Raw genomic sequence first — 18,367 nt, 5'->3', positions numbered from 1 at the left:
CACATTTTACAGCAACCGCAAGCACTGCCGCACTTTTTCCACCGACGTAGTTACCTTATTTTCTTATCTTTTTTCTTTTTCTTTTCTTTTCTTTTCTTTTCTTTTCTTTTCTTTTCTTTTCTTTCTTTTTCTTTTTTCAAAAAAATGTGTTTAAGCTTATTTTTGATCGAAGCAAATCATCCTGGGTACGATGCCCCCCTTAAGAACAATCTTTTAAAGTGTGTAAATTTTGAATATATGCACACAAAAGTATGCCTAATTACACACACATTTAGAGAATAGTTAAAACATGACGGACCACAGCTTTTCTGTTGTAGACATCAACATACCGCAAAACCACTGCTTTTAATTTTCTCATATCAATATATTAAACAAAATTTAAAAAAAAAAAACAAAAAGGGGCTAAATTAGAAAAACACTAAAGATCATTAACTAAACTAACAGAGGGACAAATATACAGAGGCTGGTTTGAGTTAACAAAACAGGGGTAGCCCATTTTTCATATTCTGTTTTGCACTACTCTCCTTGTTTGCACTATTTCCTATATTTATATGTAAATTTTTTATTTTTTATTTTTTCCTGTCTCGTATATGTGTACCTCTGTTGAATGCTGCTACCAACGATGTGAATTTCTCCACTGTGAGATAAATAAAGGCATATCTTATCTTATCTTATCTTACTCACAAAAAGACTACAAAAGGAAAGGCAGCCTGACCGTGGGGAGGGAGTCAGGATCAGGCAGAACAGGTTGGGGCGACGAAGGCTTGGCAGGCTGTGGGCAGGATAGGATGGTGGACGGGGAACCGAGAAGCAGCTGGAGAATCCAAGACAGAGTGGAGATCTTTCATGGCATGGCGGCTGAGTAGCAGTGGCTGGGCAGTGGTGGCAGGGAGACAGGTAACTAAGTCAATGCTAGGGAGAGAGGAGAACAGGGAGAAACCGAGAGGGAGACAGACAAGGGCTGGACCAAGGCTGGGGGGTCATGACACTGAACAATGATGCCATTTATTTGTTTAGTTTTGTTTTTTTTTATTCTACAGGGAGAAACTAAAACAGCCTGTTGTTTCCCTCTATGAAATACTCAAGAATTTCTGCAGTCTTGTGTCAGAATAGAACAGACATCTGCAAGCCCTTGAATGAAATGAAAATCCATCCATCACCCCCTTCTACAAGTCTCTGCAGGCAAGAACATGTGATCTGCTCTGTCCTGTGTATGATGAGCCGTGGAAAGTAACTCATTTACTCAAGTACGATTCTGAGGTACTTATACTTTACTTGAGTGTTTTAGTTTTACGTCACTTCATACTTGCACTTAATTCCATATTGCACTTCCCTTTCCACTACATTTATTGGACAACTTAAGCGACACGTTACTTTTAAGATAAATGTTTTACACAATAGATCACATAAAAAGCTTTAAAAATACAACATACTTTACATAAAGCAGTGTGTGGTTGGGGTCACATTTCAGACATCTGACTTGTTATCAACCCAGATAAGCATAAAGGAGAAAATCCTTGTGCTTATCTGGGTTTAATTTCAGTAAATGTTCAAGTGATCCAGTGGCTAACCATAATATCAAAGATATAGAAAATGCCTGAAAAATTAAAAGAAATTTGGGGGTTAGAACTCATTTTTTTCTTCTTCCCTCTCCCATTAATCAGGTGGGATTTATCTGGTGTTCATTTATATACAAACTGTATATAAATGGGTTTAAAGCAGCTCCACCTGCAGCAGCTACAACAGTAACATGCTGCTGATACAATAATAGAAATCTAATGCTGTCACATATATCAGTCAAAAGGATCCAACCTGTATTTCTGATAAGTAGGGTTTTTCAAACAAGTCTTTTACTTGTAATGGAGTATTCTACTTTGCTGTATTGGTACTTTTGCTTAAGTAATGGATCGGAACACTTCTTCTTCCACTCGTCGTTAGGGTCCTGAGAATAAGTAAGCAAACAGGAAAACAGTCCTGGATCAGTCCATGTTCATTCAAGACATCCTTTCAGACATTCAGCAGATTGGCTAAGTGGGTCAGTCAGGTGGGATTTTGTGACTGAACCCGTCTAAACAAACAGCTGCTGTCTGCACTCACTGTAGCTGTAGTCAGGCCTTGACCGTAAATTAAACTTAGCTGGCTCACCGTTGTTTGCATTAATCTGGCTGTGATACAGCAAACATCTACTTCAGGGTGGCAGTTTGCCAGGAGTCAATAACTTCAGCAAATAACACAACAACATAAAAGTCTGCAAAATAAAATCCCAAACTTTTACAAAACAACAGTGTCTTCTGTGGTTTCTGGTGGCTCTTTGTGAGGGTTAAAATGTCTATGAGATGAGTTGTTAGCAGATCTGCATTTAAGGACTTTCTAATCTGCCTGCTCATACGGTAAAGTCAGTTACTTATGCACTGATGCAGTATTATTATTAATGTCATATCAATTATCATGCTTTTGATACTTCAGGTACATTTTGCTGATAATACTTTTACTTAGTTGTTTTTCATTCTAAACTGTGCCTGCATGTTTGAGCTTCACAGTCCACTAGTTTTGTAGACAAATGTCATGTGGAAATCTGACACTTGCATTGAGAAAGGCCTTTCAGTGAAGCATAAATGGAGACACCTTATATCCAATCGTTAGTTGGTGAGAAAGTTGTAGTATAGAGTACGGGAAGACTCACACACAAAATAAAAACCAAAGAGTTCAGACTACAGTCTTAATTGTCAATATTTTTATTTGATATATGATACAGTAAGGGCGGGTTGCTAGTGGAGGCTTGATTAGACACTCATGCAGGTCAGGTCATTCCAAACACTTTCACAGCATTATCCCATCACATACACATACTGAAGCACTGCAAGCCTCAGCAGGTTTATTGCTCTGATCTTATTTTCCTGTTTTCCACATTATATTTTAAACGTGACCAATATCAGTGTGAGCTGGTGAAAGTCAATTTCAGTGTGAAGTCAACCCAAAGCTGCATCTTGTAAGTTGTAATACATACTGAATGTCTGCAAGTCATTGATAAAATGATTTTTTTTAATTCTTCAATTTAAATGTCGGGCTGCAAGGTGGCGCAGTTGGTAGCACTGTTGCCTCGCAGCAAGAAGGTTGCCGGTTCGTGTCCTGGTGGGGACACCGGAATCTTTCTGTGTGGAGTTTGCATGTTCTCCCCGTGCAGCGTGGGTTCTCTCCGGGTTCTCCGGCTTCCTCCCACAAACCCCAAAAACATGTTGAGGTTAATTGGTGATTCTAAATTGTCCGTAGGTGTGAATGTGAGTGTGCTTGGTTGTCTGTCTCTAAGTGTAGCCCTGTGATAGACTGGTGACCTGTCCAGGGTGTCCCCTGCCTTCACCCTCAGTTGGCTGGGATAGACTCCAGCCCCCCGCAACCCTAGTGAGGATTAAGCGGCGTAAAGATAATGGATGGAATTTAAATGTGCGCTCAATAGAGTACAATTTAAAGTTTGTCAAATATAAATTCTGATTTTACAATCTCCTTTTAGTTAGTTTTTTGTTTTTTTGAATAAGAGAGCAAGTCTGCACATTTGTTTAAGCTCACCTTTTGTTCCAAAATCATCTATACATAACCCCAAAAAGTGTCAGAATTACAGCTAACTTACCACTTTCACAACACACTGTTGACAATAAGGATTACATATATGGCATGCTGTGCATTATGTACATAAGTGGAAGTGAAGCATTCAAAATATACTAATCTTGTTGGTTAAGACAGCAGATTTATGTTTGTATTGTACTGTTTAGTAGTTTGAGCAATTTCAACACATCTCTGACAAAGTTAAAAACATGGATTTGATTACCAATATGTATGTTTTCCTGTTAAAGCGTGAAACTAGAATATGGATCAGTGTGTTTTTATTAACACTTTCAGTATATTATGGGACAACTTAGAAGCAACCTGTATTTTGTGATTGAAAAAAGCCAAATGTATGACTGAGAGGGCAAAACCTCACCTTAACTACTTGCTATGGGACCAATCTACCTGCCTACTAAGTAATATCGTGACTCCAGATCAACGCTTCACACTAAAGACAAACACTGAGAGTTGAGCGGTCAGGGCCAGTTCAGAAACCACAGTCACCTGTTTACATCAGATTCCAGGACTAATGAAGGCTGTCCAGGGGAAGGAAGATAAAACCAGTTGTTTTACATTCTGGTTATCAGGACTCCAGTACTGCCGCTTTTCATTCCAGTTTAACAGCTGGTGGAAAAACGACATTAAAGGACTCTGCACCTCTGACTGATAATCCAGCTGAGTGCTCACAAAGAAGAATCTTACTGATGAGTGAAGAAACAACAGATGAGAAATAAATGGTGTTACGGCCCCCGGTGCTTGCGTGCTATCTTGCTGTTGTGGACTTTTGCAGCTGGCTCCAGAGTTTGCTCCAAAACCCCAGCGGCCGGTCATTTCAACTGATTATCCTGAAGCCACAGACCTGCACTCCAACCGTGGTTCTCCCCACCTCCCAACCTGCCTGACTGGTCCACAACCCAGTTTCTTCCTCCAACAAGAGTCCAGCAATCATCACACCTGACTATAAGTCTACAACCAACCTCACAGTCAGGGCAGCTGGAGTTTCATGTGAACAGTTCACCTTGGTGCCTCTTGTCCTTGTGTTTTGTGTGTGTTAAGTGTTTACTGTGGCACTAAGGGGTGGTTACTCAGAAATGTAGCCTCTGTTTGCAGCTGTTAAGTTGGTAAGAAGTTACTTGTGTCCTGTGGTTTCTATAGCCCCTGAGGGGTGGTAATTCTCATCTGTAATGTGTATATTGAGGCACCTGTTTTGTTTCGTCAGTTCTGTGAACTCAGCACTTGTTTGAAAGTTACTTTTGCTAGTTGTAGGTGCTGCTATTGTGTTAAAGTTTGGCTGGGAGTTCAGTTGTTCTGTTTCTGTTTAGCTACTTTTTCGGATCTTGTTAGTCTTTATTTAGTTTTATTTGCTTCTTTGAGTTAGCAGCACCCACCAGCTGTTTTCTTTGTATCATCACTGTTTATATTTCTGTTTATTTTGTCACTAAGCAAAAAATTGCTTTACCCAACCAATAACACCTGGTTTTATGAACCAGCTGACCCTAGACAGCTGGTTCATAACAAATGGTTTTCTGGTTACTTTGCTGCTCACACTTGCTTTTTAGTTAGTATTTGGTAGATTCAATGAGAGGAAGAAGAAACAACAGGTTTGTGGTGCAGCAGTTTCAAAATATGTTGGTGTCTCATGTCCAGTCACTTTGTCAGTCAATATCTGCTCACTGAAAGCATCTTTTCCCTTTTTAAAAAGAACTGGAAACTCCTCAGTGATGATCACTATCTGCGTCGCTGTGTGACAGTTCAAAGAGCAAAGGACAGGCACAAGCAAAAGTCCAAAATCTGATTCTTAGAGAGCCAGTGGTCATACAGTCAGTGTGGCAAACAAATCTGAGTAAGAAGGCAAATACAAGGAAAAGGTAAACATCCACAATACAACAAATGAGACCAACACACGAGGACCAAACTGAGATAATAAACAGGAACAAGCAGGAGCTCATCCAGGAGGAATCCACACCTGAAACATGAACACACAAGCAAAACAAACTCAAAATAAGCCTAGCTCAAAGTCAGCCCTCGTTGTGATCGATGCAATATGAGGGTCTTTGACAAGTTTGCACAAGATCTTTAAAGTTCTGTTTCACAATCCCTTTTAATTTATGTTGGTGACAATTTTAAGATCTTTGTTAAAGTCCTACACCATATTAAGCTGCAGCAAGCTATAACACCCTCATCTTCTCTCTATATTTTACAAACAAGGACTGCTGACTGGGGTCCCTGCAGCCCCCAGGAAAAAAAACTAATTTAGGAAACAATCATCATTGCAAAATTTGAAACAGTCTTTCCTAAAAACAATATCAGTAAAAAATAAAATAAAATAAAAAATTAAAGAAAATCTAATTTTTTTTACATAAAATATATTTTGGAATTTATAATGTAGTAGAATTTATATCCTTTTTTTATTAATGAGATTCAAATATTATATTCAAGTGTAATACTGTAAATATATTTTTAAAACTATATTGGATACAGTTGTTGACAACAGGAATTACTTTTTATTTTAGAGATGTTTACTTTATATTTCATGTTTGGTGCCCCAGCTGTCAGATATTACTGGGTTCATTTTACAGTGCAAAAAGTCGTAGCAAACAATGATACAAGGTCATAAGGACCAAAATGATTTACAAAGTGATAGAACAAAGCAGTTATGCACCTCTATGGACTCACTCTTATCTGCCAAGGTTGGCCCCGTTTCAAATAACAGATTTCTGCATTTTGTCCTTGTCCTGTTCTCACTAGTACTCTGTGTACTAGTATAACAGAGTTGTGACATTGTGGAATGGCAGCGCTGCTGTTTTGTTTTGTTTTTTTTTACTTATTTCGTCTTTGCAGTAATCAAACCATCACCACACAGTCTTGATTAGGTTTATGCAGGGTGAGCAAACTAGTCTGAACAAAGTTTGAGTTTGTTCCCAACCTTAATTGTAATTTTTTTTATAGGCATTTCGATGTAAAAGTAGTGTTTCAGAATAAATCTTTGAGATTTGTTTTTCAGACATTTCTTTAACATTGTGTAGCAGAATACCTCAATACATACTGTTACCTATTGTGAGGAAACCTGACTCCAGACTGAGAACCACTGACTTAACTAGAAAAATGAATATTGAATAATGACCCTTTTATTCTCATTGTTTAGCAAGAAACCGTTATAGTTGTTTTAACATCACAATGACAATGATAAAAACAAAGTAAATGCTCAGTCATGTTGGAATCATCAAGCCTGTGTCTCACAAGCATTTTGAAAAAAAACTCTCCATATTTTTACATTATTTAGCAAAAGCAGTATTTATTCATGTACTGGCTTCGATAGGGCAGATACACTGTAATAAATAAATAAATAAATTTTAAAAATCTGGCAACAAGGGTGCCAGAAAAAAAATCATTAAAAACAGTGGAATACTGTAATGTTCAAAAACTGTGCATAAACACACACACACACACACACACACACACACACCTGAAAATAAGGATATTTTAAGTGGGTTTAAATTCAGTAAAACATAGTGCACATTTTTAGTCAGTAGGTTGTAAAAGAACAAATTGTAAAAACAACAACCAATACAGGTGCTAGAAGTTGAGGCAGCTAAAGAAAAAAAAAATCCCTTTTTAGTTACTTTTATGAATATTTTTTCTTCCAAATAATTGCAAATGAGTGTAAGATTCTGATTATGTTTTGTTGATTTAAATACAGTATAAAAAATAAAAAATGTAACTTTGCAGTCACACATTATATAAGAGAAATTACCATTCACAAAAGTTCAGATTATTGATGTGGATGTTACCTGTTATTTTTTCTAATACCTATTAACAATAATTTTAAAAAAAGAAAAGAAAAGAAAAAAGAGAGGAGGGCGTTTGTGTTTTGTTTTTACAGTGTAGCCTTACAGCAACTTTAGTTTATGTTACTCAAATGTAACTACTATAAATGAATACTTGAAGAAATGCAAAATTATAAATAAATGAGGTACACTAACATGTCTTTAAAAGGAGCACAGTTAGTCCACAGTTAACCTATTGTTTGCCAACTGAACGTAAAAAAAAAAAAACTAAAAACGCTCCAGTCCATAAAGCTTAACTTTTGTTTGTTTGGTTGTTTCTTCCTCCTCGTCCTCAGTTTGCTCCTGCAGCTGAACCGGCCCTGCTAGTTTCACTTCGCTGTGAGATCGGACGGAGTCAGTTCGTCAGTCAGTCAGTCAGTCAGTCAGTCAGCCTGTCGATCAGTTTGTCAGTCAGTCGGTGCACGATGAGCCTGAACGTCCCGGGGCTGGTGGTGCTGGTACTCTTCTACCTGATGGTGCTCGGTACCGGGCTGTGGGCCGCCGTCAAGTCCAAACGGGTGCAGAAAAGCAGCCAGGCGGACCGGACCGAGGTCACTCTGCTGGGCAACAGAGGGATCAGCCTGGCGGTGGGAGTCTTCACCATGACAGGTGAGTGTGCAAACAGACAGGTTAAAAACAAAAATCCAGCCATCATCTGGTTAAACAAGTTCAACCTGATAAAGACTTGATAAAGACTTGTGCGATTCAGTGATACAAAGTTTATCACCCCCATAACCTCTGTTGCTCTGCCCGCATCCTGCTGCACGGTGGGACTGTCATTAACGATGCAGAAGACCACCACTTGTTTAACGACTTTTTTTGGGTTTTTTTTTTTTGAAAGACTTCACCTTTGCAATCTTTTGCAAGCAGCTGCTCGTCCTTTGATGAATTGCTATTGGTTGGCATCCAGTCTGACTTGCCCCTGTTTGGTTGCATATCAGCGGCTGCAGCCATGCTTGCAGGGCGTTTATACTTCAGGGGGGAAGGAGGGCGGTAAACACTTAACAAACACTAAAAACAACTTCCTGCATTCTGCTCAATTTGATGCACCAAAATGTGCATTTTTCCCGTTATCCTACTATCATTTTCCACAGTAAATACGTTGTCTAGTCTTAATTTTAAATGAAATGTGCATTTTAATAGAGCTTTTGCCCTTAACAACATAGGTAAATAGTTAGATAACACTGTTTTCAATGGCAATATGTTTCTGTATTACTGTCATGCTGTGAAACACTTCACTACTGCCCAAGGCAAAGCTTCCCTTGTGGGCAAAAGAAAATTATGTTATCTCTCATTTAAGAATAAATCCATGTAAAACTTTTTGAAAAAAACAAAACAAAACAAACAAACAAAAAAAGTGCTTCTTTTTCTGCTAGTTGTTGCTGTCTGATTTGCCAAAACCTACTATTATAATGTTTAATTTAACAGTTTCATGTATTAGATATAAAGGAAATATTAGCAAATTGTTGTTTTTTTTAAATTACATTATATGGTTAGAAGGTTTTAGCTTTTCTGTTACGTTGCACGGGTAAATTCATGGCTCATTTTTGTAATTTCATTGATATTCTCATGGATTTTAAGAATGCAGTCAAAATCTGTTAAAGCATAGATAGTTTTTTTTCTGTTTTTTTTGTTTTTTTTTTAACAATACACACACAGGCATGATTTACGTGTCTGTCCTCTTTTTGGTACTTTGGACAAGAAACCTCTCTAAATGTGCATCTGTTCATGTCAATGACAAATGTATTCATTTTAATTAATTTATAAACCTGTGGATCACATCAGTAGCTCATACACCGATCAGCTCCAACTTTAAAGCTGCAGAGGTCCTTCTTGTGCCACCAAAACAGCTCTGATCCGTTGGGCCTTGGACACAGAACCGTCGTGGGTGTCCTGTGGTGTCCGGGACATTGGGAGTGGATCATCTGATTTGTGTTGTTCTTGCGCATCCTGCAGATGTTCGATTTGGTTGGGATGTGAGGAGTTTAGAGGTTGGGTTAATGCGCTGGGCTCTTTGTCGTGTTCCTCAAGCTGTTCCTGAGCAGTTTTTAGAGGAGGAGTTCTGATTCCATTGTCTGCAACAGGGTTTAGGTCGGTGGCAGCATCCACATCAGTGTCAGAACTCAAGGTTTCCCAATGGAGCATTTAATTGTAACAACATGATCAATGTCATTCACTTCACCTATCACAGGTTTTTATGTTGTGGCTCATTGTGTTGATGTTTCAGCAGGATTTCTGCTGTGGTTCAGGACTTTCTGCACACTCACAACACAACACACGCATGCAGTTGAAACCAGAAGTTTACATACACTGTATAAAAAGACACAAACCTTTTTTTTCTCACTGTCTGGCATTAAACTAAACTTGTCCTGTTTTAGGTCAGTTAGGATTACCAAAACTATTTCTATTTGCTGAACACTAGAATAATGAGAGAGAGAATTTTTTTACTACTTTCTTCAAAGTCAGAAGCTTACATACATTTCCTTGGTACTTGGTAGCATTGCCTTTAAACTGTATGACCTGGGTCAAACGTTTTAGGTATCCTTCCACAAACCTCTCACAATAGTTTGCTGAAATTCTACATGCCTTTTCAGTTCTGCCCACAAATTTTCTACAAGATTAAGATCAGGTCTTTGTGATAGCCACTCCAAAACATTGACTTTGTTCTCCTGAAGCCTCTTTGTACCTAATTTGGCGGTATGTTTAGGGTCATTGTCCATTTGAAGACCCATGTGTCCCCAAGCTTTAAATTCCTGGCTGATGTCTTGAGTTGTTGCTTCAATATTTCCACATAATGTTCTTTCCTCATGATGCCATCTATTTTGTGAAGTGCACCAGTCCCTCCTGCAGCAAAACACCCCACAACATGATGCTGCCACCCCCGTACTTCACAGCTGGGATGGTGTTCTCAGGCTTGCAAGCTTCCCTCTTTTTACTCCAAATGTAACGATGGTCATTATGGCCAAACAGGTCAATCTTAGTTTCATCAGACCACTGGACATATCTCCAGAAATTAAGGTCTTTGTCCCTGTGTACATTTACAAACTGTAATCTGCTCTCTTATATGTTGCTTTTGGAGTAATGTCTTCTTCCTCTCTGAGTATCCTTTCAGCCCATGTCGATACAGGACTGGTTTCACTGTGGATAATGACACTCTCTTACCAGCTTCAACAGCATCTTCACAAGGTCTTTTGCTTTTGTTCTGGGGTTGATATGTACATTTCACACCAAAACACTTCATCTCTGGGACACAGATCCCGTTTTCTTCATGAGCGGTATGATGGCTGGACACGCTGATCAAATCAGTAATAGAATTATGTCAACACCTCAAAATAATAAGGGAAAATTAAAAATGTAGACGTAAACTCCAATGTCATTCCTAAGTGGAATTAAATAACCAATTTTGCCAAAGTGACAACATGTGTTCTAATTATTTTTGCAAATTTAATGCAAACTATGCTCCTGCATGTCAGCCTCACTACATTGTGTGTGTTTGTGTGCAGCTACATTTGTTGGAGGCGGCTTCGTCGTGGGTCTGGCAGAGGCGGTGTACGATCCATCCATGGGACTGACGTGGGCCGTCATGCCAGCAACAGCAGCCGTGTCTTTCATTGTTGGTAAGACACTTTCACCTGCATCATGATGTCGGCATCATATGTGTAACTGTTGCGTCCACATTTTCTAACAGGCTCATCATGCTACAGAATATCATTATTTTGCTGCCCAGTCTCATGACATGCAGCTGCAATGTCATACTAACCTTCCTTATGATTCCACAAGTGGATAAAATGTATCTAGAATATCTCTTCTGTCTGGTTCAGGGTGTGTCATGGAAATAAAATCTTTAGCTGAAGTTTGGAAGCAGGCCCACGCATCAAACACTCCCTTTCTATCGTACATCTCTACATACCACTCTGCCCTTCCCATGTCCCTCGCTTCCTGTGCCCCAATCTCCCTCCTTTTACTTCTGCCTCCTCTTCCCCTCTTCTTGGGGGATCCATGTGACGGTTCGTGCTCAGTGACTGTGCGGGTGGACCCAAACGAAAAAGGGAGACGGGGAGAAGGGTTAAAGGAAACAGGATTTATTAGGGAAGGTGGTGGAGTGATGGGCACCAGGAGGCAGAAACAAAGTCCGGTGAAGGGGTGCCGGTCGTGGGGAATAACCCGGTGGTGGGATCTGGTGCAGAGATGTCAGTCGTGGAGAGGGAGGAGTGAAGTCTTCGGTGTCGTGATCCGAGGAAGGGGGGTCCCGAGGGTGGTGGACGAAGAGCCGGTGCCTGAGAGTGCCTTGGTCCGTGGGGTTTTTCCCGGTGCAGAGAGGGAGCCGTGAGAAACCGGGGTGGTGCGCAGGGGTCCAGTGCTCAGGGTTTGGTGCTCGTGGGGGGGTGCTCTCGTGAAGGATCTCCCGGTGAAGGTGTCCGTGGTCGTGAATTCCCGTGGGTGACAAACGCTGGAGTGCTTGGAGGTGTGCAGAGTGCTGGAGCCGAGGAGGGGAACTGGAAACAGGCAGAGAAACACATACCATAAACTAGAAGCTAGAGAACATCAAGAATGCTAGGAATGATCAGCGCGGTGTAGCAGCTCGTGGCCTGACTATACCACGAGGTAGGTATCACAATCCTCTGGCGTCGGCCTTCTGTGAGACGCCAGTATTGAAGCAGGGCACGGCTGATGAGCCGATGAGCCACAGCTGCCAGCATGCCCGTGTCTCTCCTGATCGGCTCCACCCAGCCTGCAGAGAACAGGGGCACACCCACCAAAACACAAAGACAGACAAAATCCCAAAAACACAGTGAACACAGTCTAGGACCCTCACAATCCGCTGGCCTCAGAGCCGCTGCTGATCCCTGACTAAGCCTTTCCCCAATGCTGCAACAGCTCAGCTCAGTCATCACCAATATAACACTCATTTGCATCCAATAAACAATCACACTTTAAGTTGATGGTGTGGTCCTTGCTAGTGAACTGCTAGATACAGTATGCTGTTGGGATTTTTTTACATTCCACACTGTGTGAAGAGACTTGTCACACCAGACAAGGTTTGTTCTTTACATGTGCCTGTCAACATGAAGGAGGAATTAGATATTATCACTTCAAATGTATGTACAATACATTACTTACAGATTTGACACACTGGGGTCTGATTACAGGTCAGGAATAAGAGCTGCTGCAAATGTAAAAAGATAAATGTGTGAAACCTTTACGTAAAGCTCCAGAGGGAGTTTAATTAATTATGTTCAATTAATATGATCAACTCTGAGTTCGAACTGCAGCTGAAGACTACAAGTTTGAGAATGAACAAAGACACATCCCCTCGATTGTAGCTGCCCATCATGAGTCTGACGGTGTCATTTATCTCTTTTAAACAGACACTCCCACGCATTGACACAAATGTCTCTCCTTTTGTGTATCTCAATTATCAAGGTGGACTTTTCTTTGCCAAAACAATGAGAGACAAAAAATATGTGACGATGATGGACCCGTTCCAGATCAAGTATGGAAACGTAATAAGTGGAATTCTGTCTGTGGCGTTACTCATATCTGACATCCTCTGGGTGACAGGAACTCTAATGGGCTTAGGTAAGTAACTTTTTAAAAAAAAACTATTTCCAGTTAAACTTTAGGGCTTCTCACTATTATTTGCCAACAAACAAGATCAAACAAGAGTCTCATGTCACTGTAATATTTTCAAGAAAATTAACTGGTGGGCTATAAAAATATGTTTTAACACTTGTATAATGAAACTGTATGTCAAGAATCATGTGAGGGGAGACTCTGGAGCTGTGAAACAATCCTCATCACCTTGTTTTATCCTTTATAGAAAATACTAAATGTGTCTTATTTTGTAGTAAATTATGTTGTGTTTCAGGTATTTTACATGCCAATTTTGCACACTGAGGCTAAGTTGTGAATATTAGACAAAAGCAATCAAGTGATGTATCAACAATTAATTTGATCAAAGTGTGCAGGCAGTATCACTGAAAACTAACTTAGCAACTTAGGGCTGGACAATACTGCAAAAATATTGTCCAACCCTAAAAAAATAAAATTTTTTTCACCAGATGACTTGAATAACTATATCTGGAAAGAATTAGTCACTCTAGAGTGATCACAACAATTTTGTAGGGGAGTGGATCTGATCAAAAAAAATTTTTTTTAATTACTGGGCGCCCCAGTAGTTTAACAGGTTGAGTGGGCGTCCCATAAGCAGAGGCTATAGTCCCTGACGCAGCGGCCATGACTACAAATCTGGTCCATGGCCATTTGCTGCAGGTCCTTTCCCCACTCTTATCCCCACTTCCCCGTCTGCCTCTTACACGTACCTGTCCTGTAAAGCAAAAAAATAATATTTAAAAAAAATACAAATAAGTTGTGTTGCCTCAGTGTCTCCATGAACCCTTAAATCCCAGTAAAATCTTCAATCTACTCAATCAGACAGACTTCTTTTGCAGATTAGTCACAGAAAATGAAAACTGTGAGAGGTTTCTTTTTGTATATGGCAGAAAAACAAGTTGTTCCATGACATGTCGGAGTTCATTTGCCTTACTTCTTGTGTTGATGTTGATCCTGAACCATTATGTTGTGCAGCCTTAGAGCAAATATTCTGAAACTGAATGAACATATCTCTAAATGCATGTGATTGTGTTCCTTTTGCAGGATCAACAATAAGCGTGATCCTGGATCTGTCCTATGGTCTTTGCATTTGGATCTCTGCTGTAGTCGCCATCATATACACACTAATGGGAGGCCTCTACTCTGTGGCCTACACGGATATAATACAGCTAAGCCTCATATTTTTCAGTTTGGTGAGTTCTTTATTAACAAAGGGAATCATTTTGATATTGTACCTATCTGCACTGTGCTCAAGAAAGTGTTTTCCTTTGAGGCATGAAACATCCTTTTGCTTATGAAAGGCTTAGAGCAGCTTCCTACTGGGCTGTTTTAATGTTGTTCATCACAGGAGCAAACCAGAGTGGATAAAATGTTCTGCTCTTTTATCAGGTAAATATGAGTGTTTTCAAAATCTTCTTGTCTGTTCTGCAGTGGCTCTGTGTCCCCTTTGTCCTGATGAACCCCCACTCAGCTGACATTACTGAGACTGCTTTCAACTTTACCTATCAGGCCCCTTGGATTGGTTCTGTGGATGAAGACAGAGCATGGAGGTGGATTGATAATTTCTTAATATTGGTAAGGGCATTGGCTAAGTTCATACTGATGTTTAGTTTTTTTTCATCTGCACATGCAGTCGCTCCTAAGCCCTGGAGGGACAGTCACAGATTGCACAAGTTTAAAAAACAGTAATTAAGTCTCTTTAGCTGCTAGTGAGCATGTTGGTTCACTGTCACATCTTAGTGGGACGCCTGAATAAAGTCCAGACATTGTATATGTCAAGTTACATATGTGAATTTTTAAAATCTGCTTTCAGTTTGCAGCAGTGAAGCAACTTTAGGGCTTGTGATAACATGTTTAGCAATAAATACCAAATAAAGTTTACCAAAATGACCAAAAAGGTTAATTATTTTACATTAATTTCAGATAACGAGTCAAGTATTAGTTAGCTTTGCTTTGACTACTAGTTTTATTTTGTGATGCTTGTCTTTAAGGTAACTTCCTGGGAAAAAAAAAGGTTCAAAATGTGAAATTCCTCAGTGATCCACTTTGTTTGCATATCAGTCAGTCTACAGTTTATTGTGTATTGAAGGTTTTTTGGTGCTTCATCACGTATTCTACTGATTCTGCAAATCTAAGTGAACAAACACAACTGCAAATTGATCAACATGTCACCAATTCAAAACTTAAAACATTGTGATCCTTGATATGAAGAGTAGTTCTGTGTTTTTTCTTTGTTCCAGTGCTTAGGTAACCTCGGATATCAGGACTTCCACCAGAGAACCCTGTCGGCCTCCTCATCAACTACAGCCATGATCACCTGCTTCATTGCAGCTCCCTTCGTCTTGGTCCTCGGCATCCCGTCTATTTTGATGGGAGCAGTCGCAGCATCAACAGGTACAGCAACACAGCAGAGTAGCTCAGAAGAAGTGTGAAAATGTGCTAATTCTTGTGTTTTGGCATCAGACTGGAACTCGACCTCATATGGCTCCCCGTCCCCGTTGGAGCGCGGAGAAATTTCCCATATTCTGCCAATTGTCCTGCAGTACCTCACTCCAAACTACATCTCCATCATTGGCATCGGCGCTGTAGCTGCCGCTGTGATGTCCTCAACAGACTCTGCTTTATTGTCTGCTGCCTCCATCTTCACTCGCAACATATACAAGAACATCCTCAGACCAAAGGTAAGAGGCAACCTAAAGGGAAGACTAGACTGACGGTTACTTTGTTTCAGCTTCCAGATGTGTGTTGTTCTCCTTGCAGGCATCAGACAGGGAGTTCCAGTGGGTGATCCGCCTCACCGTGGTGTTGGTGGGCGTGGTCGGGACATCACTAACCTTCCTGAGCAACAGCATCATGCTCCTCTGGATCCTGGGCTCAGACATAACCTACACCATCATGTTCCCTCAACTAGTCTGCATCCTCTTCTTTAATGTCTCCAATGGCTACGGCGCCGTCATGGGTTTGCTGGTCGGGCTGCTGTTGAGAGTGCTGTGCGGCGAGCCTTCCATCGGGCTGCCTGTTGTCCTCCACCTGCCAGGTTGCACTCTGGAAGATGGCGTGTATGTCCAGCACTCTCCAGTAAGGACAATCTGCATGCTGTCTACTGTCATCTCCACTTTGTTGTTCTCCTATGTGGTCTCAGTGCTCTTTACAAATGGACTGATTCCAGAGAGGTGGGACGTACTCAAAGTGAAAACCCAGAAACCCTCAGAGACACTGACATTAAACAGCAACGGCACAGGAGAGGGGGACAAGTCTGAAGTTCACCAAGAATTAATGTTGAACACTAATCAGCTGTAATGTTGAGAAGTGATTTTAATGGGATTCACATGTGTTTTGTGCAATACTATATCATTATGTCTCTGTTTTTATACCAAGTACTTAGGGACAGGGTAATCCTGGCTGTGGGATGTAATTAATTTGTAATTTCTTTAGGTAAATATTGCTGCGGTTTCATTGACTGGCTGTATTTACTAGTGAGGGATTCTGGTGTAGTTTTATATCAATAGAAGCTCAAAGAACCCAGAAAGTAAGTAAACTGGGTCTATAAACATCCATCCATATATAGTATTGAGTAACAGTTACACACTTTTAGATAGCAGTTTTCATACACATAGAATGTGACAAAGTGCTTTTAAGAAGAAAAAGAAAAAATATAAAAACAGTACCCCCAATAAACCCAATAAACCACCTCTAGAAGACTACCAGGGATCTGATAAATAGGTAGCACCAAGACCATAAAGGTTTACATAAACACATCTTCAAATTAATTCTAATGTGCTCTCGTGCAACACGGGCAGTGACGTTTTAAAGCAGTTGTCCTGCTGGAATAAAGATAAGCAGCAGTGGCTCTGTATTGGCCTAAGAAAAAAACGGTAACACTCTTATCATTTAAATATTTTTTTAAATGAAAAAGTACATTCTTAGCCATGTTTCAAAGGCTCAAAAGATGACGCCAAGGTTTTACACTTACGACGTTTGTATTTAAGTCTCATACCAGCAAAAAACACAAAAATAAATACATACATCTGTAGTCTGCCTTTACCATATAAAAGAAGAAAAGTTATTACATAGTAATAAACAGTAAAGACATAGTAACTAAAAAATGACAATGTGTTAGTCAGCAAAATGAAACAAAAGTGAAGGACATAAGAAAAATAGTAAACAAGAAGGTTCATGTTTAGAAATAAAATCTTTTTTGCCATTAATACCTACAAGTTTTGCATTCTCACCTTTTTCACTCCTTAATGATGACAATTTTTTCCTCTGTTTGTTTTTTATTATATCTTGTTGCTATGACACAGCCTTGTGGACTAGTCACATTGCATTTCACTGCCTGTACTGTATGAGCATATGACAAGTAAAAACTCATGAGTTCTACAGTGTTTTATATTTCCAGCAAGATTTTTAACACATTTACAAATTCCAATTATTTGTATTTTTTGAGCAATAACATCAGTGTCATGCCACTGCTTACAGTTAAACATTGATTTTGTCTCTTTGAGTTTAGGTACTAATGACTTTCATCAATCAATAGTGATCATAATGACCTCTAATAATTACTGGAACCCACAGTAAAGGTAGCCTATCTTGAAGATACTGAAGGACACCTATATTGTAGGTTGTTTATCTAGCAACTGAATTCTCTTGGGAGATAAATGTACAATTGATTTTAGGCCTTTTTCTGTTTTGGTGGCATCCTTGCATTCCACTTAACATAGATCAGTCAAAGAAAAATGGACAAATTTGACTGTAAAATGAAAAAAATGTAGCTCCTAACACACTGTAAAATTACATTTTTAACTCATCTGTTTTGAATAGTTTACGGGTATTTTACAATAAAGTAAAACATAGCAAATTTGCAGTGAAGAATTATTCATTTACATGTTAAACCCAAAAACATAAATTGTTTTGTAAGACTTGACAGTATAATTATGCTATTTTTGCTGTATTCAAATTAGCAAATGTACCATTATTTTACAGATACTTGCCTTAGTTGAAGGTAAAATGTGTATATAAAAAGTTTAATCAGATTTACAGATTTTTTCCTGTTTTGCCATATTACAGAAAATATGAGTAAGTTACATGTTAACTGTGAAAACAATATTTTAGAATGTGTAGCCATAAAATTATACTGTTTTGTTGATGTTGTACTTTAAAAAAAAAAAAAAGGAACATCTTTATAATGTGCTTAGATAATAACACATTTTACTATAATACATATTGTGTATTTATGCCTATGACTTTGTTAATGTTAACGGATACATGTAAACAAACAAACAAAAAACATATTCTGATGTTGCGGTAGTTCCTGCTCGGGCCTGGTG

At 39.4% G+C, this 18,367-nt stretch overlaps 1 protein-coding gene across 1 annotated transcript; it reads left to right on the top strand.

The window, feature by feature from the left end:
- The first annotated feature begins 7,002 nt into the window (after positions 1–7,002).
- On the top strand, positions 7,003–17,898 carry LOC103356241 (high-affinity choline transporter 1-like). Its single transcript, XM_008280324.1, has 8 exons — positions 7,003–8,036; positions 10,931–11,044; positions 12,852–13,007; positions 14,085–14,233; positions 14,472–14,615; positions 15,281–15,434; positions 15,504–15,721; positions 15,801–17,898. The coding sequence occupies exons 1-8, from the start codon at positions 7,853–7,855 to the stop codon at positions 16,338–16,340; spliced, it is 1,659 nt and encodes a 552-aa protein (XP_008278546.1). The 5' UTR covers positions 7,003–7,852; the 3' UTR covers positions 16,341–17,898.
- The last annotated feature ends 469 nt before the right edge of the window (positions 17,899–18,367 follow it).

Source organism: Stegastes partitus, unplaced genomic scaffold (assembly GCF_000690725.1).
Source record: "Stegastes partitus isolate 25-593 unplaced genomic scaffold, Stegastes_partitus-1.0.2 Scaffold190, whole genome shotgun sequence".
NCBI classification, from domain to species: Eukaryota; Metazoa; Chordata; class Actinopteri; family Pomacentridae; genus Stegastes; species Stegastes partitus.
This window is presented reverse-complemented; position numbering and strand designations above follow the sequence as displayed.

Excerpts from the sequence above, each read along its gene's own strand:
- LOC103356241 (XM_008280324.1), top strand. The coding sequence starts at position 7,853 with ATGAGCCTGAACGTCCCGGGGCTGGTGGTGCTGGTACTCTTCTACCTG. Across the intron at positions 11,045-12,851 it reads AGCCGTGTCTTTCATTGTTG|GTGGACTTTTCTTTGCCAAA; the intron begins GTAAGACACTTT and ends TCAATTATCAAG. Across the intron at positions 14,616-15,280 it reads TTGATAATTTCTTAATATTG|TGCTTAGGTAACCTCGGATA; the intron begins GTAAGGGCATTG and ends TCTTTGTTCCAG.